The sequence below is a fragment of the Pelodiscus sinensis genome, chromosome 28 (genome assembly GCF_052426305.1).
Source record: "Pelodiscus sinensis isolate ZL-2025 chromosome 28, ASM5242630v1, whole genome shotgun sequence".
Taxonomy (NCBI): domain Eukaryota; kingdom Metazoa; phylum Chordata; order Testudines; family Trionychidae; genus Pelodiscus; species Pelodiscus sinensis.
The window spans coordinates 1155053-1182500 of record NC_143079.1 but is presented as its reverse complement, the minus strand read 5'-3'; the positions used below and the strand labels follow the sequence as shown (position 1 = coordinate 1182500).

The following is a 27448-nucleotide window of genomic DNA, read 5'->3' as shown; positions in this document are numbered from 1 at the left end:
CTGCCAGCCCTGGGCAGGCTGGGAGTCTCTGTCCCAGGGAAGGGCCCTGGCAAGGGGAGAGCCCCAGGGAACAGAAAGCGGCAGCCACGGGACTTTCTACGGGCCAGCTCTGGCCAATGCAGCCCTGCAAGCCCAGCGCCGCCTGGGGCCGCGTGTGGCCAGGAGCTGGCTGGTCTCGGCTCCCAGATGCCATGCGGACGGGCCCGGGGTGAGGACGTGAGCAGAAGCCACCATGTGTGTCAGGCTGGGGGGGCGCACCGAGTGAGCTGCAACGCCAGCACAGGAGCCATGCCCAGCTCCCAGGAGATGGGCGGAAGGGCCCAGCGGGGGGCCAACAGCAGGGCACATGGGTCCAAGAAGCCAGCAGTGGGGCCCTCAGGAGCCGGCGGCGGGGTGTTCGGGGGCAGGGGAGCAGGTGGCGGGGGAGCCGGCGGCAGGGCCCTCAGGAGCAGGTGGCGAGGGAGCCGGCGGCAGGGCCCTCAGGAGCAGGTGGCGGGGGAGCCGGCGGCGGGGCCCTCGGGAGCAGGTGGCGGGGGAGCCGGCGGCGGGGCCCTCGGGAGCAGGTGGCGGGGGAGCCGGCGGCGGGGCCCTCGGGAGCAGGTGGCGGGGGAGCCGGCGGCGGGGCCCTCGGGAGCCGGTGGCGGGGGAGCCGGCGGCGGGGCCCTCGGGAGCCGGTGGCGGGGGAGCCGGCGGCGGGGCCCTCGGGAGCAGGTGGCGGGGCCCTCGGGAGCCGGTGGCAGGAGGAGCCGGTGGTGGGGCCCTCGGGAGCCGGCGGCGGGGCCCTCGGGAGCAGGTGGCGGGGGAGCCGGCGGCGGGGCGCTCAGGAGCAGGTGGCGGGGGAGCCGGCGGCGGGGCCCTCGGGAGCAGGTGGCGGGGGAGCCGGCGGCGGGGCCCTCGGGAGCAGGTGGCGGGGGAGCCGGCGGCGGGGCCCTCGGGAGCAGGTGGCGGGGGAGCCGGCGGCGGGGCGCTCGGGAGCAGGTGGCGGGGGAGCCGGCGGCGGGGCCCTCGGGAGCAGGTGGCGGGGGAGCCGGCGGCGGGGCCCTCGGGAGCAGGTGGCGGGGGAGCTGGCGGCGGGGCCCTCGGGAGCAGGTGGCGGGGGAGCCGGCGGCGGGGCCCTCGGGAGCAGGTGGCGGGGGAGCCGGCGGCGGGGCCCTCGGGAGCAGGTGGCGGGGGAGCTGGCGGCGGGGCCCTCGGGAGCAGGTGGCGGGGGAGCCGGCGGCGGGGCCCTCGGGAGCAGGTGGCGGGGGAGCCGGCGGCGGGGCCCTCGGGAGCAGGTGGCGGGGGAGCCGGCGGCGGGGCCCTCGGGAGCAGGTGGCGGGGGAGCCGGCGGCGGGGCGCTCGGGAGCAGGTGGCGGGGGAGCCGGCGGCGGGGCCCTCGGGAGCAGGTGGCGGGGGAGCCGGCGGCGGGGCCCTCGGGAGCAGGTGGCGGGGGAGCCGGCGGCGGGGCCCTCGGGAGCAGGTGGCGGGGGAGCCGGCGGCGGGGCCCTCGGGAGCAGGTGGCGGGGGAGCCGGCGGCGGGGCCCTCGGGAGCAGGTGGCGGGGGAGCCGGCGGCGGGGCCCTCGGGAGCAGGTGGCGGGGGAGCCGGCGGCGGGGCCCTCGGGAGCAGGTGGCGGGGGAGCCGGCGGCGGGGCCCTCGGGAGCAGGTGGTGGGGGAGCCGGTGGTGGGGCCCTCGGGTGCAGGTGGCGGGGGAGCCGGCGGCGGGGCCCTCGGGTGCAGGTGGCGGGGGAGCCGGCGGCGGGGCCCTCGGGAGCCGGTGGCGGGGGAGCCGGTGGTGGGGCCCTCGGGTGCAGGTGGCGGGGGAGCCGGCGGCGGGGCCCTCGGGAGCAGGTGGCGGGGGAGCCGGTGGCAGGGCGCTCAGGCCCAGAAGAGCAGTCGGAGCCCAAGAGCTTAGGCCAGATGAAGAAGCTGCGGCCAGGTCACTGCATGGCAATGTCGTGAAGCCCCATTAGAGGGCATGATTAACTGCTGAACCCAGAGATCCCAAACCTCATGTAAACACTCCCACCTACACAGCACCCCCCCCACACACACACACAGCCCTGGGAGGCACCACCCCACACACACACACACACACACACACACAGAGCCCTGGGAGGCACCACACACACACACACACACAGCCCTGGGAGGCACCACCCCACACACACACACACTGAGCCCTGGGAGGCACCACACACACACTCACGCACACGCACACACACACACACACCAGCTCTGGGAGGCAGAAGAAGCATGGGGTGCACATCTGTCTGAAGGGAATGTGTGAGCAGGAGTCAGGGCACACACATGTCCGAGGGGAGTATGTACGTGTGCAAGAGCAGGAGCACAGGGCACACCTGTCTGAGGGCAGTGTATACGTGTGTGTGAGCAGGAGCACAGGGTGCACACCCGTTCGAGGGCTGCGTGTGCTTGTGCGTGAGAAGGAGCGCGGGGCCCACCCGTGCGAGGGCAGCGTGTACGTGTGTGTGAACAGGAGTGCGGGGCACACCCGTGCGAGGGCAGCGTGTACGTGTGCGTGAACAGGAGCGTGGGGCACACCCGTGCGAGGGCAGCGTGTACGTGTGCGTGAACAGGAGTGCGGGGCACACCCGTGCGAGGGCAGCGTGTACGTGTGCGTGAACAGGAGTGCGGGGCACACCCGTGCGAGGGCAGCGTGTACGTGTGCGTGAACAGGAGCGCGGGGCACACCCGTGCGAGGGCAGCGTGTACGTGTGCGTGAACAGGAGTGCGGGGCACACCCGTGCGAGGGCAGCGTGTACGTGTGCGTGAACAGGAGCGTGAGGCACACCCGTGCGAGGGCAGCGTGTACGTGTGCGTGAACAGGAGCGTGGGGCACACCCGTGCGAGGGCAGCGTGTACGTGTGCGTGAACAGGAGCACGGGGCCCTGTATGTGTCAGACCGACCGACTGATGAAGGAAACATCGGTTCATCCAGCCGCAAGAGAGACTTGGTCACTTTCTCCTTCCTCTGCCCACAGCAATGCTTCCTATACCTGCCCTGGGAGCTACAGCGGGCGTGCGAATGGGGCGGCTCCCTCCGGGCCCAGCGCGCTGGTTCACCGACACCGTCTGCAGCCTCACTCCTCTCTGGGCGCAGAACCTGAGCCACCCGGCCCCCCGCTCAGCCCAGCCCTGCTCTTTGGCCGCTGCCCAGGAGCCGCTGCCAATCCCTCTGGAGCCCGCAGCTTTCACAGCCTGGCAGAGGAGCCGGCCGGCCGCTGGCCCCAAGGGACCCCCGGGCCTGGCCTTTCAGCAGCACCCCCGGCTGGGGCAGGAGAGGGTTAGGGCCCTGTGGATGAGCCCCCAGGCGATCTGCCTTCTGTCCTGCGAGGAGCCCGCCCCGCCCCGCCCTGCAGCCCCCCTCTCCAAGAGGGGCCCGTTTCGTCAGACTTAGGGGCTGGCGCCAGAACCGTGGAGGCCTTAACCTACCTGGTTGCAGGTGTTAATATCTACCCCATTGCTCAGGTGATCCAAGGCTTTGTCCAGGTTCCCGGATCTCGCCGCTCTCAGGAAACTGGTTGCCGCATCAGCCTGGGGCAGAGAAGAGAGCACACGGGTCAGCCTGCAGCCTGCCTCCCCCGCCACTGCCGGGCCGGGGCTGTCATGCCCAGCCCAGGGCGCGAGCTGTCGGGCTCAGGCCGCGCCAGCCGGCTGCAGGGGAGCTAGCAGGCCCGGTCTCAATGGCACGGCCACCCCCCCCGAGCCGGCCGCTGGACAGGGAGCAAGGCAACACACAACCCCCCCACCCGCCAGCGAAGCAGGCCTGGGAGAGGGGGGCAGCCGCCTTGATTGTGCTGGGAGGGGGGTGCATTGGGCTAAGGGGAGGCCTGGCAGAGAAGCTCCGTGCCAAGTGTGCTGTAGTGTCAGTACCTTGCCGGGTGCTGTGCGTGGGCTCTGGGCTGGGGGTGACCCCTACTGGCCCCCGTCTGTGAGCACGGCCCAGCGGGGGCGCCTTGAGGGCCCGTGACAGTGACCGGACTGGTTCTACCCCTTAGGGGAAGGGACGGAGCAAAGGAAGGGAGTGTGGGGGGGGGCAGTTTCTGGCTGGAATCATGAAGGAGACAGACTAAGGAGGGGGCTGGGAGTCTAGGGGCCCAGGCGCCCCATCGCAGGGGTCTGAGGCATCCTGCCCAGACTCCTGTAGCCACGTCACATCTAGGCTGTGCTGGATCCTGGAGAAGCAATAACCCCCCCCCCCCGCCCCGTTCTGGCTGGCGGAGTCTGTTCTTGCTGCAGGACAGGGGGAACCCCAACACCAATAACCCAGCCCCATCATCTCGGAGCAGAGGGAGGGTGCTAAGGACCCTGCCACCGGGTAACAGCCCCAGCCGCTGGATCAGGGCCAGCCTGTACCACCCAGTGGCGAGAGCTGTCCTGGGACCAGGAGGGTGTGACGTAGTGGGGGGGAACTTGCTAACTCACTGGCCACTGTCTGTAGCACCACCGAGCGATGAGTCACTATGCAAAGAGGGTCTCAACCTGTCTGACCACTAACCCCCATGGAGAGGAACAAAGGAAGGTGGAAGCTGCCCTGGCCGGGGGGCAGGGCTGGAGGGGAGTGAGTTTAGTTTCTGTCTGGGAGCATGGAGGAAGCAGCCTCAGCAACAGGCTGGGGGGTTTAGAAGCCGAGACCCCCCCCCCCATCTCAAGGGGGCTGAGGCATCCTAGGCCTGCCCTGTAACCTGATGACATCTGTGCTGGGCTGTATCCTGGAGAAGCAATAAACCACCTCTATTCTACTGGCTGGCGGAGTCTGTTTGTGCCATTTCGGGGGTGCAGGAGACGGGGGACCCCAACGCGCCGTCACAGAGGGGAACAGGGGATGGGAGGCAGCAGCCAGCCCTCGCCGTGGGGGATGCAGTGTCTGGCCCCAGGGCTAGCTCCCTGAAGCTCGACCGGCCCCGAGCAGCTGGGGAGAGAGGGAGAGGCTATTACACCGCAGAGCCATGGAGTATATAACCCAGCCAGGCCCTGCTCACAGCTGGCCACATCTGTCCAGCCCAGGACTGTTCCCCTGGCCAGGAAGAAAACAGTGAAAAATCCCTTGGAACAGGAATGAGGGAACCCAAGCCAGCTCCAGAGCCGCCGTCTCACCCGTTTAGCCAGGGCCATTTCCAGCTGCTCCTGGTCCCGCGCGGCTCTGCGGGGCCCCTCCCCGCGCTGTCTGGGACGCAGCCCCGGCCTCGGCCCGCAGCCCGTGCTGCAGCGCAGTGCCCCTCAGGAAGCGGCGCGGGCAGAGCCCCCGGCCAGACGTGGCCAAGTGAGGCACTTGGGCTATTATTAACCTGCACTTCCTGCGCGGGGGGCTGCTGCTGCAGTCACGGGTCAGAAAGCCGGAGGCGACGGAGCACGGGGCGGGGGGGCTGCAGACGCGCCTTGGGTGCCGAGGCAGATCCTGAGCCGGCGAGGGGCGCGCTAGCTGACACCGGGGGGGCCAGGAGAGCTGGTGAGCAGTCACACCCATCCCCAGAGCAGGCCTGGCAGCTTCTCCTGACAACAGAAGGGCCCCGGGCGCCAGGTGCACATTGCAGCAGGCTCTGCACGGACACGGGGAGACGGCCCCGGCCCCACGGCGCTTATGCTGTAAGCAAGCCAGACAGGCCGGAAGGAAGGATTACCATAGCGGGACCAGGCCTAGAGAGATTCCCGAGTCACACAGCCAGCGCTGCAGGCCAGGGCTATATGCACACGAGCACCTTCCCTCTGTGGGCGAGCCGGGGCCCAGTCACACTGTGGGGACGAGCGGTTCCCAGCTGAGCAGAGCGAGACGGGGTGGAGATGGCACGTGGCTGTCTTGCCCAAAGTGATCTGGGAAGAGCTGGGTCTCATGGCCCAGAAATGACAATGGTGACGCAACCAGCTCAGCTCTCTGGAGAAAAACCCTTCCAGCCGGTGTCAAAGAGACCGCGGCGCCAGGGTGCTTAGTGCAAAAGCAATGGAAGGAACAACAGTAACCATGGTTATTGGGCGCCTCACACCCCAAAGATCACACGACACTTCAAACAGGAACTAGGAATCCAGCACCACGGAAATGCAGCCACCTCTGGGGTGATGCAGCGGCTGGCTAAGTAACACTGAACAACAGCTTGGGATAGGGAGTGAAGAACAGTGGATCCAGGCGAAACACTGAGTGACAGCAGGTGCCGACCCAGGGCTGAATTTGGCCAGAACACGGGTGTGACGTAGTGGGGGTACCTGGCTGGTTTCTAGGTTGCTGGCTCTGGGGTAACCCCCGCTGGCTGCCGTGGGTACCGCGGCCCAGAAGGACAGGCCATGAGTCACTGTGCTAAGAAGGTCTCTCAACCTGTCTGACCAGCCACCCCCCAGGGAGAGAGACAAAGGAAGGTGGATGCTGCCCTGGCCGGGGGCAGGGCTGGAGGAGAGTTTGGTTAGTTTTGGTCTGGGAGGATGGAGGAAGCAGCCTCAGCAACAGGCTGGGGGGTTTAGAAGCCGAGACCCCCCCCATCTCAAGGGGGGCTGAGGCATCCTAGGCCTGCCCTGTAACCTGATGACATCTGTGCTGTGCTGTATGCTGGAGAAGCAATAAACCACCTCTGTTCTACTGGCTGGTGCAGTCTGTTCGTGCCATTTCGGGGGTGCAGGAGGCGGGGGACCCCAACGCGCCGTCACACACGGGAATTCACACAGCGAGGGCCGGACATTCAGACCAGCAGGCACCCTGGCACGTCTGGCGAGTGGGCAGTACTGCCCAGTGGAACGGCAGCAAAGCCCCCTCCGCCTGGCAGGGACACTGCTCTGTTCTGACAACCCCCAGAACTGCTCCCTTCGGGGCCTGGCCCAGCCCGGTGCAGGAGCTCCATGGGGTGCGACCCACAGCCGGGGGCAGGGACGGCTCCCAGGGCTCAGCACGGGGGCTGCTACTCTGGCCCATGGCAGGGTGCTGTGTGCAGCATGGCTGGACACGGCACAGCTGGAGGCTGAAGCATCGGGCCCTGATGCTCCTCTCTCTCTGCAGCAGTTGTGGGTTTGCTTGGGAGAGCGAGGACCCCCCAAACACCCAGCTCTACCCCTCCAGCTGTAGCCTCCTGGCGGATAAGCCAGCTCCGCTCCCGCCCAGCACCAGAGCACCAAGGCTGTGACTATGGCTGGGTTGTCTCCTCCCACCAGCGCTGGCTGCCCCCAGCAGCACCCAGCCCTTCCCGCGCTGGACACGGTGCAGGCTGACGAGGGGGAAGAGGTGCTAGAGGCAGCGCTGCACTTCCCCGTTCCAGCAGAGCAGCCGCATCATGCCAGCCGAGTGCGCACGTGGTCTGCACAAAGCCCCGGCTGCTGGCTCCCCCCAGCCCTCCGAGGAGGGCCCAGCTCCAAGGCCTGACCTGCTGTTTCTGGGGCGGAGGAAGGAGGGGGGCATCACGTGGCACCGATGCCTTCTGCTCAGGCAGGTTTATCTGCTGTGCTAGGCAGGCCCGCAGGCAGAGCCGTCCCAGCACCACGCCTGGCCGAGCCCGGCCGCCCACTGCGCAGCAGGGCAGAGCTGAGCTTTTCGGCTGCAGCCTCCAAGCAGAGGGATTTTCCAGCTCTGGAGCCGGCTGGCAGCCTCTTTCGCTCAGCCGGGAGCCATGGCAGGACAGCCCCTCCGCATGCAGCACTGCCCGGAGAGCGAGCAGAGGAAGCCCAGTCCAGAGCGCAGCGCTGCGAGATTAACGGAGGCAGCTCGCCGGGCTCCCCGGCTGGCAAAGCCCCGGGCGGCCAGGAATGCAGCGAGCAAGCGAACACAACAGCCAAGCAGAGCGGGCCGTGCCAGGAGGAGAAGCGTGTAGAATACTCACAGCCGCGACCGGACCGGACCTGCCCTGTCGAACTGCCATAGCCCAGCTCTGGAGCTGAAACCCGAGCCCGGTCTCCCTGCTAGCTACTCCCCAGTAAGTTACACTGCATTCTGGCTAAACATACAGGCTCCCTCCTCGCGCCAGCGCAGGCCCTGCGGGGCTCGCCAGACGCTAATGGAATTGGTTCATTTTCTCTCCATTATTCTGTCAGCTGGGATATTTACTGCTCAGCCTCCTCCAAAAAGCAGCGGGCTGCTGCCAAGGCCAGGCTGGGTCGGAGCTGCAGGGACCTTCCTGAGAACAGCCGAGAGGATGAGCTCGGCAGACATGCCAAGGAGCCTCGCGTGTAACGAGGGGCTCCCATGGAGAGGGGCTGTGGGGCTGTGCCAGGGGACAGGGCCCTGCAGACTGGCTGCAGGAGCCAGGCAAACCGTCACTGTTCTGCCCCCGGCCCACGTGAGAGAGCGTCCCAGGACTTCAGACGCCAGTGGCCAGACACGGCGGACGGCTCAGCTGGGATGCGAGAGGCACAGGAAACAGCGGCTGCGACTCTACTGTCCTCCTGGCACTGCAGTGCGTCTGCCCGTCCCGTCTGGGTGCTGTTCCACGGCCACTCTGCTGCGCCAGTGAGTCACCACGTCAGAGGCCAGAGCTGATGAACGCAGCCACTGACAAAGCACCAAGGCGACAGGAGAGCAGGGCCCATTTCCAACCAAGGACCGTCTGCATCATTCTTGAAATAAGGCCAGGCAGGGCGAGAGGAGGGGGGAAGGCGCGTGCCTCCCACCAGCCTTGCTCACAAACACCCCAGCATGTTCACGCACCACTTCCACGAGTGCTTGTGGCACGTGCGCACGCACACACTCACTGCCGCCGTACCGAGAAGCCATTTGCCTTTTTCTGTCTCCAAACAGTTTGGAACAAGGCTTTGCCCCTTCCTTGGAGTTTACTCCGGTGGGAGAAGCTATTCTCAACTTCCTGGCCTGCACCACTCGCCCTGAGAAACGGCGACAGATGCCTCCCTGGAGGCACAGTGCTCTGGGGGCTCGCGTGTGCCCAGGCCTGAGCCCCCAGCACCATTGCTCCTCCTGCTGCCATACGTCACTATTGAGAACAGCCTGGCTCCGGCCTCTTTGGAACCCCCTTCAGGTAGCTCAAATCCCCCCTCCCTCCTTTCTTCTCCAGATTAAATAAGCCCAAATTCCTCAGCTCTCCTCGTAGGTCAAGTGCTCCAGCCCCCGAATCATTTTTGTTCCCCCCTGCTGGACCCTGTCCAATGTGTCCACATCCTTTCTGTAGTGGGGGGCCCAGAACTGGACGCAATACTCCAGATGTGGCCCCACCAGTGCTGAACAAAGGGGAATAATCACTTCCCTAGAGCTACTGGCAGTGCTCCTCCTAGTGCACCCCTAGTGCACCCCGATATGCCAGTGCTCCTCCTAGTGCACCCCTAGTGCACCCCGATATGCCAGTGCTCCTCCTAGTGCACCCCTAGTGCACCCCGATATGCCAGTGCTCCTCCTAGTGCACCCCGAAATGCCAGTGCTCCTCCTAGTGCACCCCTAGTGCACCCCAATATGCCAGTGCTCCTCCTAGTGCACCCCTAGTGCACCCCGATATGCCAGTGCTCCTCCTAGTGCACCCCGAAATGCCAGTGCTCCTCCTAGTGCACCCCTAGTGCACCCCGATATGCCAGTGCTCCTCCTAGTGCACCCCTAGTGCACCCCGATATGCCAGTGCTCCTCCTAGTGCACCCCGATATGCCAGTGCTCCTCCTAGTGCACCCCTAGTGCACCCCAATATGCCAGTGCTCCTCCTAGTGCACCCCTAGTGCACCCCGATATGCCAGTGCTCCTCCTAGTGCACCCCGAAATGCCAGTGCTCCTCCTAGTGCACCCCAGTGCACCCCGAAATGCCAGTGCTCCTCCTAGTGCACCCCTAGTGCACCCCGATATGCCAGTGCTCCTCCTAGTGCACCCCGATATGCCAGTGCTCCTCCTAGTGCACCCCTAGTGCACCCCGATATGCCAGTGCTCCTCCTAGTGTACCCCTAGTGCACCCCGATATGCCAGTGCTCCTCCTAGTGCACCCCGATATGCCAGTAGCCTTCTTGGCTACATCTCCAGCTTCTCATCCACTGTAACCCCCAGGTCCCTTTCTGCAGAACTGCTGCTTAGCCAGTCGGTCCCCAGGCTGTAGCAGTGCTGGGGATTCTTCCGTCTGCTTTTGTCCTTGTTGAACCTCACCAGGTTTCCAGGACCTCGCCCAGAGGAGGGATATCCCAGGTTGCTGGGCAGTGCCAGAGTCCTGCTCTCATCTCCACTTTCCCCTCTCCCTGCCCAGCCCCTCAGCTGCACCAGGCAGATAAAGCAAGGGAGGGTAGCAGCGCCGCCGCCTTGTTCCGTGGAACACGGACACACTGATATCGGCCCCGGGAGCCCGCTGCTGCCTCGGAACGCTCCAAGCAGATAACGGAGTTTTCCAGGCAGACACCCAGCACTGTGGGGTCAGCCCGCCTTGCTAGGAGCCTGGCGCTGGCTCTCTGGCGAGGCAGCCAGCACGTGATGGTTGTGCCCACACGCGACACCTGTCACCCCCTCCCCTGCTGGCTGCGCTGGGCAGGGATAGCCACGGCTGTACGTACAGCGCCGAGCACTGAGGGACAGTCTGCAGTCTGCAGGGAAACACTGATAAAGGCACAGCGCAGCCCTCACACATAATGGCGCACAGCAGCAGCAGCATGAACCCTCACAGCTCCCAGTTTGCTGAGGAAGAAGCCACAGAGGCCCTCCCTAGGACCGAGGGGACTCCGGGGAGACATGCCCGTGCAGGGCCCAAGGAGCCGAGCTGGCTAGGGACATGGCAGAGGGGCACCAGGGAGTGACAGTGTGACCCTGCTGCAGAGAAGGCTGCCAGGCACAGTAAGCTGCTAGCCACACCGGCCTGGGCCTTTGAGCTTTGCCCGCCTGCCAGCAATGTGCAGCACAGAGCGCCCCTGCAGCCCCCCAGCCATCAGCCAACCCAGCAGCAGCAGGGGCTCCGGCATGTGCCCTGAGATGGAGTCGATGGGCCCTGGGTGTTCATGCCACTCACACAACGTGACGGCGAATGGTGACTACGACATTACACTTACCGAGCACGCCCGCGGAGCCACAGAAAATGCCTGATCTCATATATTTGTGAGTCTCTACGGTGCTACGGGACAGCTCGTGTTTAAAGTCCCAGACTAACAGGCCCCCCTCTCCCCGAGACTTTGCATCTCAGTGTAATTATTCCAACAGTTCCCACCCGTTCAGCCAAGCTCCCCCCGCCCCCCCAAGCCCTGCAGCGAGAGGGCTGATGGACCCACTGCAACATGGCTCTTATGTGAACTCCCCAGGGCCCATTTCTCTGCCTCGGCCCCCTGCCGGGATCGGAGACCCACCCTGCAGCCTAGCAGCATGACACCCGGGTTAGGGTACGGGCCAGTGACATACCGGCACTCACGCTACCTGTCCTGCTGTCCCTTCCGGTGCATCTACACAGCGATAAAACCTTGCAGCACCGAGTCCCGGAGCCCAGCCCAGGTGCGGGGCTAAAAGAACAGGGTGGACCTTTGGGCTGGCCCTGGGCTCGGAGAAAGGGTCAGCAGGCCAGGCCAGTCGTGGCTGGGCAGCAGTGTGACTATACCGGCAGACTCTGCCCACGGCTCCATCCGAGGGCTTTGCCGAGCGAAGTTTCCCTGGGCTGCTCAAAGGCAGAGAACTTGAAAGCAATTCAAGCCAATTAAACCACTAAGTGCACGCCTGTCCCTGGAGTTTTCCCACTTGTGAGAACTTCACAGCGTCAGAGGCCTTTGCAAAGCCACGTGCTCCTCCCAGCACGACTCCGCTCTGCACCCTGCCCACAGCTGCAGCCAGCCGCCTGGCAGAGGCTCGGGGCAATATGTGCTCAGCTGGATCTCAGCTCAGCCAGACAAGTCAGGGTGGGAGCTGCTCCCAGCACACGCACAAGTCACCCTGGAGAACCTGGTCGGGCCAGGCCCGGCCCCTGTCCAAACCCGCCTTGTCCCTGCCACAGCCTGCACACGCTAGCCAAGACCTGGGCAAGGGATAGAGTCCCATACCACAGGGCACCCCCCCAAGACACGCCCCAATGCTCATGGAAAGGGGCGCTTTTGCCTTCACCTCCACCTGACAGCACCGGGGACGAGTGACAGCCCGTCACACCCAAGCTGATGGACGGCCAACACTGCCTGCTGCTGGGCAGCGCTGGCGTTGGCCACCAGGCAGCCAGTGATGTGAATCAAAGCCAGAGATTCCCAGATCCGAGCTGGGAATGGAGCAGGGCAGGAAGGACCCCACCACATTAGTCCATGATTCATCCCAGGTGCCCAGACCAGCAGCAGCTGTCCGACCCGGCTGCCCGGCACTCCCTGAGAGATGGATGGGCTGTCCGGCCCGGCACAGCCAGGCCCCGGGGCTACACGCAGTCAGCTGACAGGGCCTGGAGCAGGGTGGCCCGTGTCCACACTGTGCACCAGGCTGGTTTTACAGCTGTCCTAACGCAATGAAACAGACAAGCACCCCATCCCCCCACCTCCGGACTCCTGCTGCCTCTGGACAGGCAGCCCCAAACACACAGCATTGTCCTATGGGGCTGCCACGTCACCTCGAAAGCTCCTGGCCCCGGGCCCTCAGTGCTCCGGCTTTCCAGGTGGCCGGTCTCGGAGACCGCGAGTCCTATGGGGCTTCCTCCCAACCATGCGCAGGAGGTGGGTCCACAGAACCCCGGGGGAGCAAAGGCAGAGATGGGACGAGATTTGCTGCAGGTCTCTCAGAGCTTGGGACTCCCGACCCCACTCCGCTTGCTGAGGGCACAGGCCCTGGTCGGGAGGCGAGAGTGGAAACCACATTTCAACTATTTCCTGTCGCGGCCAAAATCTCGGGACCCATCTCTAGTGCGTCATCTCCGCTGGACGTGAGCAGTGGTGACCACAGAGCCACACCGACGGCCGAGGGCAACGGCTCTCTGACCTGCCGTTCCCTGGGACCAGAGCGGCCCAGACCTCTGCTCAGCCCTCGCCTCCTTTCTTACACAACGGCTCTCTGACCTGCCGTTCCCTGGGGCCAGCGCGGCCCAGACCTCTGCTCAGCCCTCGCCTCCTTTCTTACACAACGGCTCTCTGACCTGCCGTTCCCTGGGGCCAGCGCGGCCCAGACCTCTGCTCAGCCCTCGCCTCCTTTCTTACACAACGGCTCTCTGACCTGCCGTTCCCTGGGACCAGAGCGGCCCAGACCTCTGCTCAGCCCTCGCCTCCTTTCTTACACAACGGCTCTCTGACCTGCCGTTCCCTGGGGCCAGCGCGGCCCAGACCTCTGCTCAGCCCTCGCCTCCTTTCTTACACAACGGCTCTCTGACCTGCCGTTCCCTGGGGCCAGCGCGGCCCAGACCTCTGCTCAGCCCTCGCCTCCTTTCTTACACAACAGCTCTCTGACCTGCCGTTCCCTGGGGCCAGCGCGGCCCAGACCTCTGCTCAGCCCTCGCCTCCTTTCTTACACAACGGCTCTCTGACCTGCCGTTCCCTGGGGCCAGCGCGGCCCAGACCTCTGCTCAGCCCTCGCCTCCTTTCTTACACAACGGCTCTCTGACCTGCCGTTCCCTGGGGCCAGCGCGGCCCAGACCTCTGCTCAGCCCTCGCCTCCTTTCTTACACAACGGCTCTCTGACCTGCCGTTCCCTGGGGCCAGCGCGGCCCAGACCTCTGCTCAGCCCTCGCCTCCTTTCTTACACAACGGCTCTCTGACCTGCCGTTCCCTGGGGCCAGCGCGGCCCAGACCTCTGCTCAGCCCTCGCCTCCTTTCTTACACAACGGCTCTCTGACCTGCCGTTCCCTGGGGCCAGCACGGGCCAGACCTCTGCTCAGCCCTCGCCTCCTTTCTTACACAACGGCTCTCTGACCTGCCGTTCCCTGGGGCCAGCACGGCCCAGACCTCTGCTCAGCCCTCGCCTCCTTTCTTACACAACGGCTCTCTGACCTGCCGTTCCCTGGGGCCAGCGCGGCCCAGACCTCTGCTCAGCCCTCGCCTCCTTTCTTACACAACGGCTCTCTGACCTGCCGTTCCCTGGGGCCAGCACGGCCCAGACCTCTGCTCAGCCCTCGCCTCCTTTCTTACACAACGGCTCTCTGACCTGCCGTTCCCTGGGACCAGAGCGGCCCAGACCTCTGCTCAGCCCTCGCCTCCTTTCTTACACAACGGCTCTCTGACCTGCCGTTCCCTGGGGCCAGCGCGGCCCAGACCTCTGCTCAGCCCTCGCCTCCTTTCTTACACAACGGCTCTCTGACCTGCCGTTCCCTGGGGCCAGTGCGGCCCAGACCTCTGCTCAGCCCTCGCCTCCTTTCTTACACAACGGCTCTCTGACCTGCCGTTCCCTGGGGCCAGCGCGGCCCAGACCTCTGCTCAGCCCTCGCCTCCTTTCTTACACAACGGCTCTCTGACCTGCCGTTCCCTGGGGCCAGCGCGGGCCAGACCTCTGCTCAGCCCTCGCCTCCTTTCTTACACAACGGCTCTCTGACCTGCCGTTCCCTGGGGCCAGTGCGGGCCAGACCTCTGCTCAGCCCTCGCCTCCTTTCTTACACAACGGCTCTCTGACCTGCCGTTCCCTGGGGCCAGCACGGCCCAGACCTCTGCTCAGCCCTCGCCTCCTTTCTTACACAACGGCTCTCTGACCTGCCGTTCCCTGGGGCCAGAGCAGGTCAGACCTCTGCTCAGCCCTCGCCTCCTTTCTTACACAACGGCTCTCTGACCTGCCGTTCCCTGGGGCCAGAGCGGCCCAGACCTCTGCTCAGCCCTCGCCTCCTTTCTTACACAACGGCTCTCTGACCTGCCGTTCCCTGGGGCCAGCGCGGGCCAGACCTCTGCTCAGCTCTCGCCTCCTTTCTTACACAACGGCTCTCTGACCTGCCGTTCCCTGGGGCCAGCGCGGGTCAGACCTCTGCTCAGCCCTCGCCTCCTTTCTTACACAACGGCTCTCTGACCTGCCGTTCCCTGGGGCCAGCGCGGGCCAGACCTCTGCTCAGCCCTCGCCTCCTTTCTTACACAACGGCTCTCTGACCTGCCGTTCCCTGGGGCCAGAGCGGCCCAGACCTCTGCTCAGCCCTCGCCTCCTTTCTTACACAACGGCTCTCTGACCTGCCGTTCCCTGGGACCAGCACGGCCCAGACCTCTGCTCAGCCCTCGCCTCCTTTCTTACACAACGGCTCTCTGACCTGCCGTTCCCTGGGGCCAGCGCGGGCCAGACCTCTGCTCAGCCCTCGCCTCCTTTCTTACACAACGGCTCTCTGACCTGCCGTTCCCTGGGGCCAGAGCGGCCCAGACCTCTGCTCAGCCCTCGCCTCCTTTCTTACACAACGGCTCTCTGACCTGCCGTTCCCTGGGACCAGCACGGCCCAGACCTCTGCTCAGCCCTCGCCTCCTTTCTTACACAACGGCTCTCTGACCTGCCGTTCCCTGGGACCAGCACGGCCCAGACCTCTGCTCAGCCCTCGCCTCCTTTCTTACACAACGGCTCTCTGACCTGCCGTTCCCTGGGGCCAGTGCGGGCCAGACCTCTGCTCAGCCCTCGCCTCCTTTCTTACACAACGGCTCTCTGACCTGCCGTTCCCTGGGGCCAGCGCGGCCCAGACCTCTGCTCAGCCCTCGCCTCCTTTCTTACACAACGGCTCTCTGACCTGCCGTTCCCTGGGGCCAGCGCGGCCCAGACCTCTGCTCAGCCCTCGCCTCCTTTCTTACACAACGGCTCTCTGACCTGCCGTTCCCTGGGGCCAGAGCGGCCCAGACCTCTGCTCAGCCCTCGCCTCCTTTCTTACACAACGGCTCTCTGACCTGCCGTTCCCTGGGGCCAGCACGGCCCAGACCTCTGCTCAGCCCTCGCCTCCTTTCTTACACAACGGCTCTCTGACCTGCCGTTCCCTGGGGCCAGAGCGGCCCAGACCTTTGCTCAGCCCTCGCCTCCTTTCTTACACAACGGCTCTCTGACCTGCCGTTCCCTGGGGCCAGAGCAGGTCAGACCTCTGCTCAGCCCTCGCCTCCTTTCTTACACAACGGCTCTCTGACCTGCCGTTCCCTGGGGCCAGCGCGGCCCAGACCTCTGCTCAGCCCTCGCCTCCTTTCTTACACAACGGCTCTCTGACCTGCCGTTCCCTGGGGCCAGCACGGCCCAGACATCTGCTCAGCCCTCGCCTCCTTTCTTACACAACGGCTCTCTGACCTGCCGTTCCCTGGGGCCAGCGCGGCCCAGACCTCTGCTCAGCCCTCGCCTCCTTTCTTACACAACGGCTCTCTGACCTGCCGTTCCCTGGGGCCAGAGCGGGCCAGACCTCTGCTCAGCCCTCGCCTCCTTTCTTACACAACGGCTCTCTGACCTGCCGTTCCCTGGGGCCAGAGCAGGTCAGACCTCTGCTCAGCCCTCGCCTCCTTTCTTACACAACGGCTCTCTGACCTGCCGTTCCCTGGGGCCAGCGCGGCCCAGACCTCTGCTCAGCCCTCGCCTCCTTTCTTACACAACGGCTGTGGCTGAGCCCTAGAAAAGCTCCTCAGCCCCCCACCACCAGGGGTGGTCCCACGTGGCTGGCAGCTGCAGCCAGACTGTGGACACAGAGAGGGCGGGTGTCCAAGCAGCCGTCTGGAGGGAACAGATGAGCCCATGGAAATCCTGCCCCGCTGAGCTCACGTTCCCAGACTGCACCATTTCACGAATGGGCTCTCTGAGAAGCAGGGTTAGGAATCTGACCTGTTATTCCTGAATCCCGATCCCTCTGGACTGGCAGCCAGCAAACCATCCAGGTGTCAAGAGAGCACCAAGCGTTACCGCTGCAGCGCCTGTCAGCACAGGCCATGCACTCCCCAGGGAACCTGTCCTCCCTCTCGATGCTAGCAGGAGCCTGGGCTTTCTGCTCCAAAGCAGGGAAAGTCAGTTGTATCTCTCTGGGGGCTGCCTTGAGCCAAACTTCCAGGGCCTGCTCTTTATGCCTTACGCCTCTTCTTACCCCTGACCAGGGCTTACCACTGACTAGCGGCAGCAGCAACCAGACAACTTGATTTTTTACCTCTTCCTGGGCCATGACAGCAAATAAACACAACGGGGCCTGCACACGCTGGAGTGTGTGAGAACACACCAGGAAACCTAGGGCCCAGATTGCCACTTGCCAATGAAAACCAGGCACCGATTTTCTGAGCCTCCCTGGTGCAGCCCAGAGTGCGACAGGCAGGCACAACACACCCGGCCTATCCCAGACTCTGCGTGTGGCTCCCAGCCCCGAGGAGAGCAGCCGGGGGCCAGCACTGACACCCACATCCGCTCCCTTCCCACCAGATTCCTGCTGGGCCCAGGGAAGGTTTTACATGGAGCTGCTGATTTTGACAATCTGTTGTCATTCAGGTTTTCCAGCCCTGCTCCCCCAGAACTAATTCCACCTGCTCTGCCGGGCGGGCTGGTCTGCTAGGATCCGTACAGCTGCGACTGGTCACTGTGCAGAGCAGGCACCGCACTGTGGCTGAAAAACCCTAAACTATAACGAATAGTCCCTGCAAGCACCGGAGAGACTAACAAAACATGGAGACGGTGTCACGAGCTCGTGGGCTCAGCCCGCTTCTTCAGGTGACTGGAGCTAAGGGGCCCAGGTTTCAAATGCAGAGCGGAGAAAGGGGATGGAGCGGGAAAGAGAACAAAGATTGTCAGTTCGGGTGTCCGTGCCAAGTGAAGCTGACAGAGCGGGGACTAAGTGCTCAAGTACCCGGCGCTTGGGTGTTTGTCATTCGGGTGTGGAGCCTAGCGGGTAATCCAGGGAAGGTCTTTGTTAGACCTCTGCAGTCAGCAACAGAGAATGTTTCCCTCCCCATCCCCTCTCTTTTGCTGCTGTTTGACACCTGACAGCCTGCTGAAGAAGCGGGCTGTGCCCACAGAAGCTCGTGACACCGTCTCCGCTCTGCTAGCCTCTACGGTGCTGCCAGACTAGTCAATTAGCTGACGTTGGTTCAGGCAGATTAACTCGGCTCCCCTCTGAAACTTTTGCATGTGACGGACGCGCAGGGGCTCTCATGCTGCCCAGCAGCTGTGCCTAGGGAGTGCTCTCCAAGCCAGGGAGGCCCTAGGGTGGCTGTGGGCAGCACAGCTCTTAGAAAATCACCCCCTGGCACCGGCAAGGGAGCCGTGCTAGGACCCTGTGAACACCTGCCCCGGGGAAGGAAAGTCACTGCTAGTGCAGCTTCAAAGGCAGCACATCCCCCCGCCCCCCACTCCTGCTCATTTGCAAAGGCAGACGGAGCCGGCATGGAACCCCCTCGCAGAGCACTCGACCCAGCGCTGTCGGTGGGCAGCAAAGCTGGCAGCTTGGCCGCTGCTGTGTATGGCAGCTTCAGAAAACCAGCAGCCAAACCTCCTCACCCCTCAGCTACAGCAGCCCAGAGCATGTCAGCACAGAGAGGAGGAGCAGGTCTTGCTATTAACTCTCCAGCCTGGAAACAAGGGGGTCAGCGCAGGTCCTGGCTCTGCCACTGACTGCTCAAGACACCTTGGGCAAGTCCCCCATCTGTACAGTGATCCACCCTGTGTGTGTCGTCATGTCTGCTGGCTCGTGGGGCAGGAGCTGTCCCACCGCATACCCAGGGTGTCCAGCACCCAGGCCCTGATCCCGAGCTACCAGCTCAGACACACACCAGCAGGACAGGCAACCAGCTACCCCTGCCCCAGCTCTGAGCCGCAGGAGCCCACCGTGCCGCTAGCAGCTGCCCAAGTACTCACTTTCCACGGGAGCAGCAGGCCCAGTCCCCCTGATGAACGAGGAGCCGGCATCTTGGTGCGTAGTGTCTGCCCCGATGCACGATGAGCTCTGCCTCCAAAGCAAGTGCCTGAGCTCCCAGCAGGCGCCGGCCTTTATCAGCAGCAGCAGGCCTTTGCCGTATCTCGCTCACACGCCGAAGGGAGGCTCCCGCCTGGGGACCCGCGATTACAGGAGCTGCCCCGTTCCAGGGCCTTGGTAAACAGCATTGCAGAGAGCCGGGAGTCTGGAACACGCTCGCTAAACGTGCCTGCAGGCTAGTGAACAGGGCTCCGGCCTGAGGCACCCGAACCCCAGGAAAAGTGCCAGGCACAGTACAGAGAGAACAACTCTCCTGTGAGTTCCTCAGGGCAGGATTGCCTCTGGCCTGGTGCGCCCCGCACCCCGCGCAAGGGGACCAGTCCCCGCGAGCTACGGCGGCAAGGTGACACCCGCTTCCCCCGCCACAGGGCACACGCTGCCTCCAGCCTCCCCCCGGCCCGGCAGGCAGGGAGCCCGAAGCCACTTGGAGCAGGGTCTCTCTGCCCACTCTAGGCGAAATCCCAGGACAGGCCCTTGGAAACAGGCCCTCCAGACGGCCTGCGCCCCGGGACCCTGGCAACTGAATAACGCCCGGAGCGGTGGCTTGCGAAGGGGGCTGGGGGCCTCGCTCACCGGGCTCAGGGCCTGGTGATTCGTTTTGCGGTTTGCAGGTGCTGGGGGAAGGCAGGACAGCCCGGCGCTCGTGTCTCTTTTTAGCTCCCATTCATCAGGAAGCGATGTGCTGACTGCAGCTGCCTCACACACCGAGGCAGGTCCCTGGGCATAAGCATGGCTGGGGGGCTGAGCCTGCACCCCAGAAAGCTGCCATGCAGCGAGCACGCCAGGCCGGGCTCCGGGCAGGCCTGGAAAGAGACGGGTTAACCCCTGCGGGGCTGCACGCAAGTTGGGGCAGCACAATGGAGATCCCCACGCCCACCCCCTCACTCTGCGGGAAACCTGGCCAGCAGGAGGGCCACAAGGCTCCAGGCAGACTCCCAGAGCCAGAGGAACGTCTCAGGCATGTGCCACTGGACGGAGCTCTGCAGCCAGCTCCGGGGCCCCCAGACCCTTCCCCTTGTCTGCTTCCAGCAGCAAACGGCGGCAGGTGGAGGAATTCGCTCCCCAGACTCGTTATCATGGGACAGGGAGAGTAAACAAGGCCTGTTGTCCTCTGGACGGTCTCCCTAGCCCCCCACTGTTCACGGGCCTATGGGCAACCAGCAGTCCATGCTCCTTAAACCCTCTCTCCGTCCAGTCTCTTCACGGCTCCCAAGGCTCAAAGGCAAGTGCTCAGAGATTCCAGTGCAATACGGGCTACAGGGGCTATGGGTCTGGCTACACTACAAAGTTAATTCGAACTAACAGACGTTAGTTCGAATTAACTTTGATAGGCGCTACACAGGCAAACCGCTAGTTCGAACTTAATTCCAACTAGGTAAACCTCATTCTGCGAGGACTAACGCCTAGTTCGAATTAACTAGTTCGAATTAAGGGCTGTGTAGCCCCTTAATTCGAACTAGTGGGAGGCTAGCCCTCCCCAGCTTGCCCTGGTGGCCACTCTGGGCACCACCAGGGAAACTCGTCTGCCCCCCTCCCAGCCCCGGAGCCCTTAAAGGGGCACGGGCTGGCTACAGTGCCCATGCCAGGTGCAAGCCTGCCAGCACCCAGCCAGCAGACCCTGCACCTGGCACGGGACGAGCCAGACACACGCTGCCCCCCAGCCCTCCCCCTCTTCCCGGGACCAGGCTGGCAGCTCCCAGGAACCTGCCCGGGGCTGCAGGAGGCAGGCGCCCGCCTGGTCTAGTGCTGAGATCGTGGATCTCATCCAGGTTTGGGGGGAAGCCTCCAACGTCCACGACCTCCGCACTAGGCACAGGAAAGTGGCCATCTAGGGCAGGAGAGCTGCCAGTCTGGCCACCCAGAAGCAGGTTTACATGAAAACCAGGGTGGTCCAGTGAGACCCCTGACCCTGAGCTTAGAACATAAAAACATAAGAACGGCCGTACTGGGTCAGACCAAAGGTCCATCTAGCCCAGTAGCCTGTCTGCCGACAGTGGCCCACACTAGGTACCCTGGAGGGGATGGACCGAAGACAATGACCAAGCCATTTGTCTCGTGCCATCCATCTCCAGAGGCCAGGAACACCATTTCTACCCCCTGGCTAATACCACTCCATGGACCCAACCTCCATGAATTGATCTAACTTCTCTTTAAACTCTGTTATAGTTCTAGCCTTCACAGTCTCCTGCAGCAAGGAGTTCCACAGGTTGACTATTTGCTTTGTGAAGAAGAACTTTCTGTTATTAGTTTGAAGCCTGTTACCTGTTCATTTCATTTGGTGTCCTTTAGTCCTTCTATTTTGGGAACTAATGAAGAACTTTTCTTTATGCACCCTCTCCACCCGACTCATGCTTTTATAGACCTCTATCATATCCCCCCTCAGTGTCCTCTTTTCCAAGCTGAAAAGTTCCAGTCTCTTTAGCCTCTCTTCATATGGGACCTGTTCCAAACCCCTGATCATTTTAATTGCCTTCCCCTCTCCCACCCTCTCTCTTCCCCTCTCCCACCTCCTTTTCCCAGTCTCCCTGAGTTTTGTTCAATAAAGAGAGTTTCTATTTTTGAACACACGTGTCCTTTATTTTGTACATCAGGAAGGGGGGCTAGGGAGAGGACAGTGGAAGGAGGTGAGGGAGGAATGGGGTACGAGCCCCCAATGGGGAGGACTGGGGTGGCACTGCGGGTTCCTGTGACGGACCGGGCCGTGTCTGGGCACAGCTGAGGGCGTCCGCTCAGGGCGAATTGCTCAAATCCGGGGCTCCTTACAGCCCCCAGACTGGTGACCTCTCCAAACAGGCCACAAACCAGTCCCACAGAGCGCTTCAGCAGCCTGCCTGAAGCCTCCCGAGCAAAACCCCTCCGACACCCCAGCAATATCCGTGCCCCAGATGGCCCCGGGCCTATACACAGGTGGGGGGGTCCTAGCACCCAATCCCACCTACCCCGAACAAGTTCTGTCCGGTTCCAAGAAACCAGCCACAGATTCCTGGTCAATTTACCCTCTGGATCTTACCCACAAATCACGCTGGGCCAATCCTTTAGCATCTAACAACTAAAGGTTTATTATCACACGAAAGAAAAGCCTGAGAGTCAGGTTGTTAAAGAATAGTACGTTACATGCACCGAATCTCCCAGTCCTCGATGCAGGCTCTAGCAGAGATGTCACAGCTGCTGGTTTAAAAGTTCTTGTTGCACATCCTATCATCAGGATGGGTTCACAGGTCTTCCGGGCTCTTCGATCCCTGCAATGCTGCCTCTGGGATGAAGTGCTGAGCTGAGAACAAAATGGCATCGACCGCATGGCCTCTTTATACCTCCTTCCTGGCCTCTCCTTGTATGCAGCAAGTCACCTGGTCAGAGGCCAATCTCTATGTTCCCTGCTGGCTGCTCTCAGGTGACAGCCCCCATTCTTTGGGTGTGTCCATAGCCCATCGAGTGCCATTGTTCCACAGGGCTTCGCTACTCATCCTGTCCATAGCCATGCTTAACCACATTCAGGGAAATATTCAGCTTCCACACAGATTACAGATTCCTACCTACACACACAGACATTATATACTCACATAAATAGCGTACATAAGATCAACAAACAATAAGCTCCCATTCAATACCCCACATGGCTCCCTTTTATACCAATTTCTGGGGCCAACACCCCCACCTAGGGGCGCAGCAGCGATCTGGCTGCTTCCCTCCAATTCAGTAACGTGACAGTTCCTCTCCTGTTGCCCCCCAAATAGCCCCCCCCCCCCCCGGATGGCAGCCTGCGGCAAGTGCAGCCGGGCTGATGGCCGAGTGCTGTGATGTGCCGAGTGCGGGCACTCAGGGCACTGCAAGCCAGGACTGCTTTGCTGTCCCTCATTGAGTTAGACAAGTGAGCGGGGAACCCCTGACAACTGTCTGTCCGGGGTGAGGGTCGGGTCCCTTTAAGCACAGCCCTCGGCTAGCCTGAGGCAGCATCTCCACGCTCTAAGTCCTAACCTGATGCCCTGCCGGCACTGCTTCCGGCCATCCTTAACCTCGGTTCAGGGTCCACTCAACGTGGACATGCTAGTTCAAATTAGCAAAATGCTAATTCGAACTAGTTTTTAGGTCTAGATGCACTAGTTCGAATTAGCTTAGTTCGAATTAATTAATTCAAATTAAGTTAGTTCGAATTAGTGCTGTAGTGTAGACATACCCTAAGAGATGAGTGCAAGCAGCCACGGTCAGCAGGCCGTACAGTCTGAGCACACCCCGACCTCCTAACGCCCATTGCGACGCACGGCCAGCAGGCCGTACAGTATGAGCACACCCCGACCTCCTAACGCCCATTGTGACGCACGGCCAGCAGGCCGTACAGTCTGAGCACACCCCGACCTCCTAACGCCCATTGCGACGCACGGCCAGCAGGCCGTACAGTCTGAGCACACCCCGACCTCCTAACGCCCATTGCGACGCACGGCCAGCACGCCGTACAGTCTGAACACACCCCGACCTCCTAACGCCCATTGCGACGCACGGCCAGCAGGCCGTACAGTCTGAGCACACCCCGACCTCCTAACGCCCATTGCGACGCACGGCCAGCAGGCCGTACAGTCTGAGCACACCCCGACCTCCTAACGCCCATTGCGACGCACGGCCAGCACGCCGTACAGTCTGAACACACCCCGACCTCCTAACGCCCATTGCGACGCACGGCCAGCAGGCCGTACAGTCTGAGCACACCCCGACCTCCTAACGCCCATTGCGACGCACGGCCAGCAGGCCATACAGTCTGAGCACACCCCGACCTCCTAACGCCCATTGCGACGCATGGCCAGCGCACCGTACAGTCTGAATACACCCCGACCTCCTAACGCCCATTGCTACGCACGGCCAGCAGGCCGTACAGTCTGAGCACACCCCGACCTCCTAACGCCCATTGCGACGCACGGCCAGCAGGCCGTACAGTCTGAGCACACCCCGACCTCCTAACGCCCATTGCGACGCATGGCCAGCAGGCCGTACAGTCTGAGCACACCCCGACCTCCTAACGCCCATTGCGACGCACGGCCAGCAGGCCGTACAGTCTGAGCACACCCCGACCTCCTAACGCCCATTGCGACGCACGGCCAGCAGGCCGTACAGTCTGAACACACCCCGACCTCCTAACGCCCATTGCGACGCACGGCCAGCAGGCCGTACAGTCTGAGCACACCCCGACCTCCTAACGCCCATTGCGACGCACGGCCAGCAGGCCGTACAGTCTGAGCACACCCCGACCTCCTAACGCCCATTGCGACGCATGGCCAGCAGGCCGTACAGTCTGAGCACACCCCGACCTCCTAACGCCCATTGCGACGCACGGCCAGCAGGCCGTACAGTCTGAGCACACCCCGACCTCCTAACGCCCATTGCGACGCACGGCCAGCACGCCGTACAGTCTGAACACACCCCGACCTCCTAACGCCCATTGCGACGCACGGCCAGCACACCATACAGTCTGAGCACACCCCGACCTCCTAACACCCATTGCTACTCACAGCCAGCGCACCATACAGTCTGAACACACCCCGACCTTCTAACGCTCATTGCTACGCACGGCCAGCGCACCATACAGTCTGAACACACCCCGACCTCCTAACGCCCATTGCTACGCACGGCCAGCAGGCCGTACAGTCTGAGCACACCCCGACCTCCTAACGCCCGTTGCGACGCGCAGCCAGCACGCCGTACAGTCTGAGCACACCCCGACCTCCTAACGCCCATTGCGACGCATGGCCAGCGCACCGTACAGTCTGAACACACCCCGACCTCCTAACGCCCATTGCGACGCATGGCCAGCAGGCCGTACAGTCTGAGCACACCCCGACCTCCTAACGCCCATTGCGACGCACGGCCAGCAGGCCGTACAGTCTGAGCACACCCCGACCTCCTAACGCCCATTGCGACGCACGGCCAGCAGGCCGTACAGTCTGAGCACACCCCGACCTCCTAACGCCCATTGCGACGCACGGCCAGCAGGCCGTACAGTCTGAGCACACCCCGACCTCCTAACGCCCATTGCGACGCACGGCCAGCAGGCCGTACAGTCTGAGCACACCCCGACCTCCTAACGCCCATTGCGACGCACGGCCAGCACGCCGTACAGTCTGAACACACCCCGACCTCCTAACGCCCATTGCGACGCACGGCCAGCAGGCCGTACAGTCTGAGCACACCCCGACCTCCTAACGCCCATTGCGACGCACGGCCAGCACGCCGTACAGTCTGAGCACACCCCGACCTCCTAACGCCCATTGCGACGCACGGCCAGCAGGCCGTACAGTCTGAGCACACCCCGACCTCCTAACGCCCATTGCTACGCATGGCCAGCGCACCATACAGTCTGAACACACCCCGACCTCCTAACGCCCATTGCGACGCACGGCCAGCAGGCCGTACAGTCTGAGCACACCCCGACCTCCTAACGCCCGTTGCGACGCGCAGCCAGCACGCCGTACAGTCTGAGCACACCCCGACCTCCTAACGCCCATTGCGACGCACGGCCAGCACGCCGTACAGTCTGAGCACACCCCGACCTCCTAACGCCCATTGCGACGCATGGCCAGCGCACCGTACAGTCTGAACACACCCCGACCTCCTAACGCCCATTGCGACGCACGGCCAGCAGGCCGTACAGTCTGAGCACACCCCGACCTCCTAACGCCCATTGCGACGCACGGCCAGCACGCCGTACAGTCTGAGCACACCCCGACCTCCTAACGCCCATTGCGACGCACGGCCAGCACGCCGTACAGTCTGAGCACACCCCGACCTCCTAACGCCCATTGCGACGCATGGCCAGCGCACCATACAGTCTGAACACACCCCGACCTCCTAACGCCCATTGCGACGCACGGCCAGCAGGCCGTACAGTCTGAACACACCCCGACCTCCTAACGCCCATTGCGACGCACGGCCAGCAGGCCGTACAGTCTGAGCACACCCCGACCTCCTAACGCCCATTGCGACGCACGGCCAGCACACCATACAGTCTGAGCACACCCCGACCTCCTAACGCCCATTGTGACGCACGGCCAGCACTCCATACAGTCTGAGCACACCCCGACCTCCTAACGCCCATTGCGACGCACGGCCAGCACGCCGTACAGTCTGAGCACACCCCGACCTCCTAACGCCCATTGCGACGCACGGCCAGCAGGCCGTACAGTCTGAGCACACCCCGACCTCCTAACGCCCATTGCGACGCACGGCCAGCACACCGTACAGTCTGAACACACCCCGACCTCCTAACACCCATTGCTACGCACGGCCAGCGCACCGTACAGTCTGAACACACCCCAACCTCCTAACGCCCATTGCGACGCACGGCCAGCAGGCCGTACAGTCTGAACACACCCCGACCTCCTAACACCCATTGCTACGCACGGCCAGCGCACCGTACAGTCTGAACACACCCCGACCTCCTAACGCCCATTGCGACGCACGGCCAGCACGCCGTACAGTCTGAGCACACCCCGACCTCCTAACGCCCATTGCGACGCACGGCCAGCACGCCGTACAGTCTGAGCACACCCCGACCTCCTAACGCCCATTGCGACGCACGGCCAGCACACCGTACAGTCTGAACACACCCCAACCTCCTAACGCCCATTGCGACGCACGACCAGCAGGCCGTACAGTCTGAACACACCCCGACCTCCTAACACCCATTGCTACGCACGGCCAGCGCACCGTACAGTCTGAACACACCCCAACCTCCTAACGCCCATTGCTACGCACGGCCAGCGCACCGTACAGTCTGAACACACCCCGATCTCCTAACGCCCATTGCGACACAAGGCCAGCGCACCGTACAGTCTGAACACACCCCGACCTCCTAACGCCCATTGCTACGCACGGCCAGCGCACCATGCAGTCTGAGCACACTCCTAACACCCATGCACAGGTGAGCTGGACTCACTACAGATGCACATGTGAGCCAGACTTGCTCCACCGATGGACGTGTCAGTGCTCAGCCAAGGTGGGACCTTGGCATGAGCTGGCACCTTGCCTGCCAGCATCATATTATGCCCTGCCAGGAGAGATGTCCCAGGGTTGGAATATCTTCACCCAGCCACCCTGCCTCCCGTGGGGATGAACTATCACTAGCGGACAGGACACGGTCCCAGGTGCTGAATGTCTCTCCCTTTGGGATTTTTTATTCCCCTCACAGCGAATCTGGCTCCTCTGATCAGTTTGTCTGCAGGGATTACGTGGGACCCTTCGCAGACAAGGCCGCTGCCTCGGGGGCTGTTTGCACACTTCGTGCAGACACAGAAGGGAGAGCAAGAAAGGGCTACAAAAGCCCCGCGTGGTCATTAACTTCCCGGGGGCAAATGAGCAGACGACACTGCCCAGCCCTGCAGCCCCAGAGAGGCTACGGGGTGGATGATGCTCTGCTAGGCGGGAGCTCAGGGAATGTGGCCCTAGGGACCCTGGTGTACTTGCCTGCTGCATTAACGCAACACTCCCACACTCCCTGTCTGCCACAGGCCACGCGCTGCCCACACCAGTGCAGGCTGGTGCCCAGCGTCCCGCAGCCACGTCCATCAATTCGGTCCCACGTCCCCTGTGAGCAAGGCACCATCACTCCAGCGCCTGGGCCTGTCCCTCACAGCTGCTCACTTCTTGTTGCTGCTGTTTGGAGCTGGAAGCAGGCGCCGCTCCCACGGGAACGGGTCTCCTTGCTGTTCATTGCATTCCCATGTCAATCCCACTTCCTCTCACATCCCATTGATCCTGGCACTACCCCTCAGC

At 63.2% G+C, this 27448-nt stretch overlaps 1 protein-coding gene across 4 annotated transcripts in view; it reads right to left on the bottom strand.

Annotated features, from left to right (window-relative positions):
- The window catches only part of ANK1 (ankyrin 1), a 130774-nt gene that overhangs the window by 71379 nt on the left and 31947 nt on the right, over nucleotides 1–27448 (bottom strand). For all 4 annotated transcript variants that reach the window (XM_089773830.1, XM_089773829.1, XM_089773828.1 and 1 more), the window contains exon 2: nucleotides 3432–3533. In XM_089773830.1, coding sequence (XP_089629956.1) covers nucleotides 3432–3533 — 102 coding nt within the window. The remainder of the gene's footprint in view (nucleotides 1–3431; nucleotides 3534–27448) is intronic.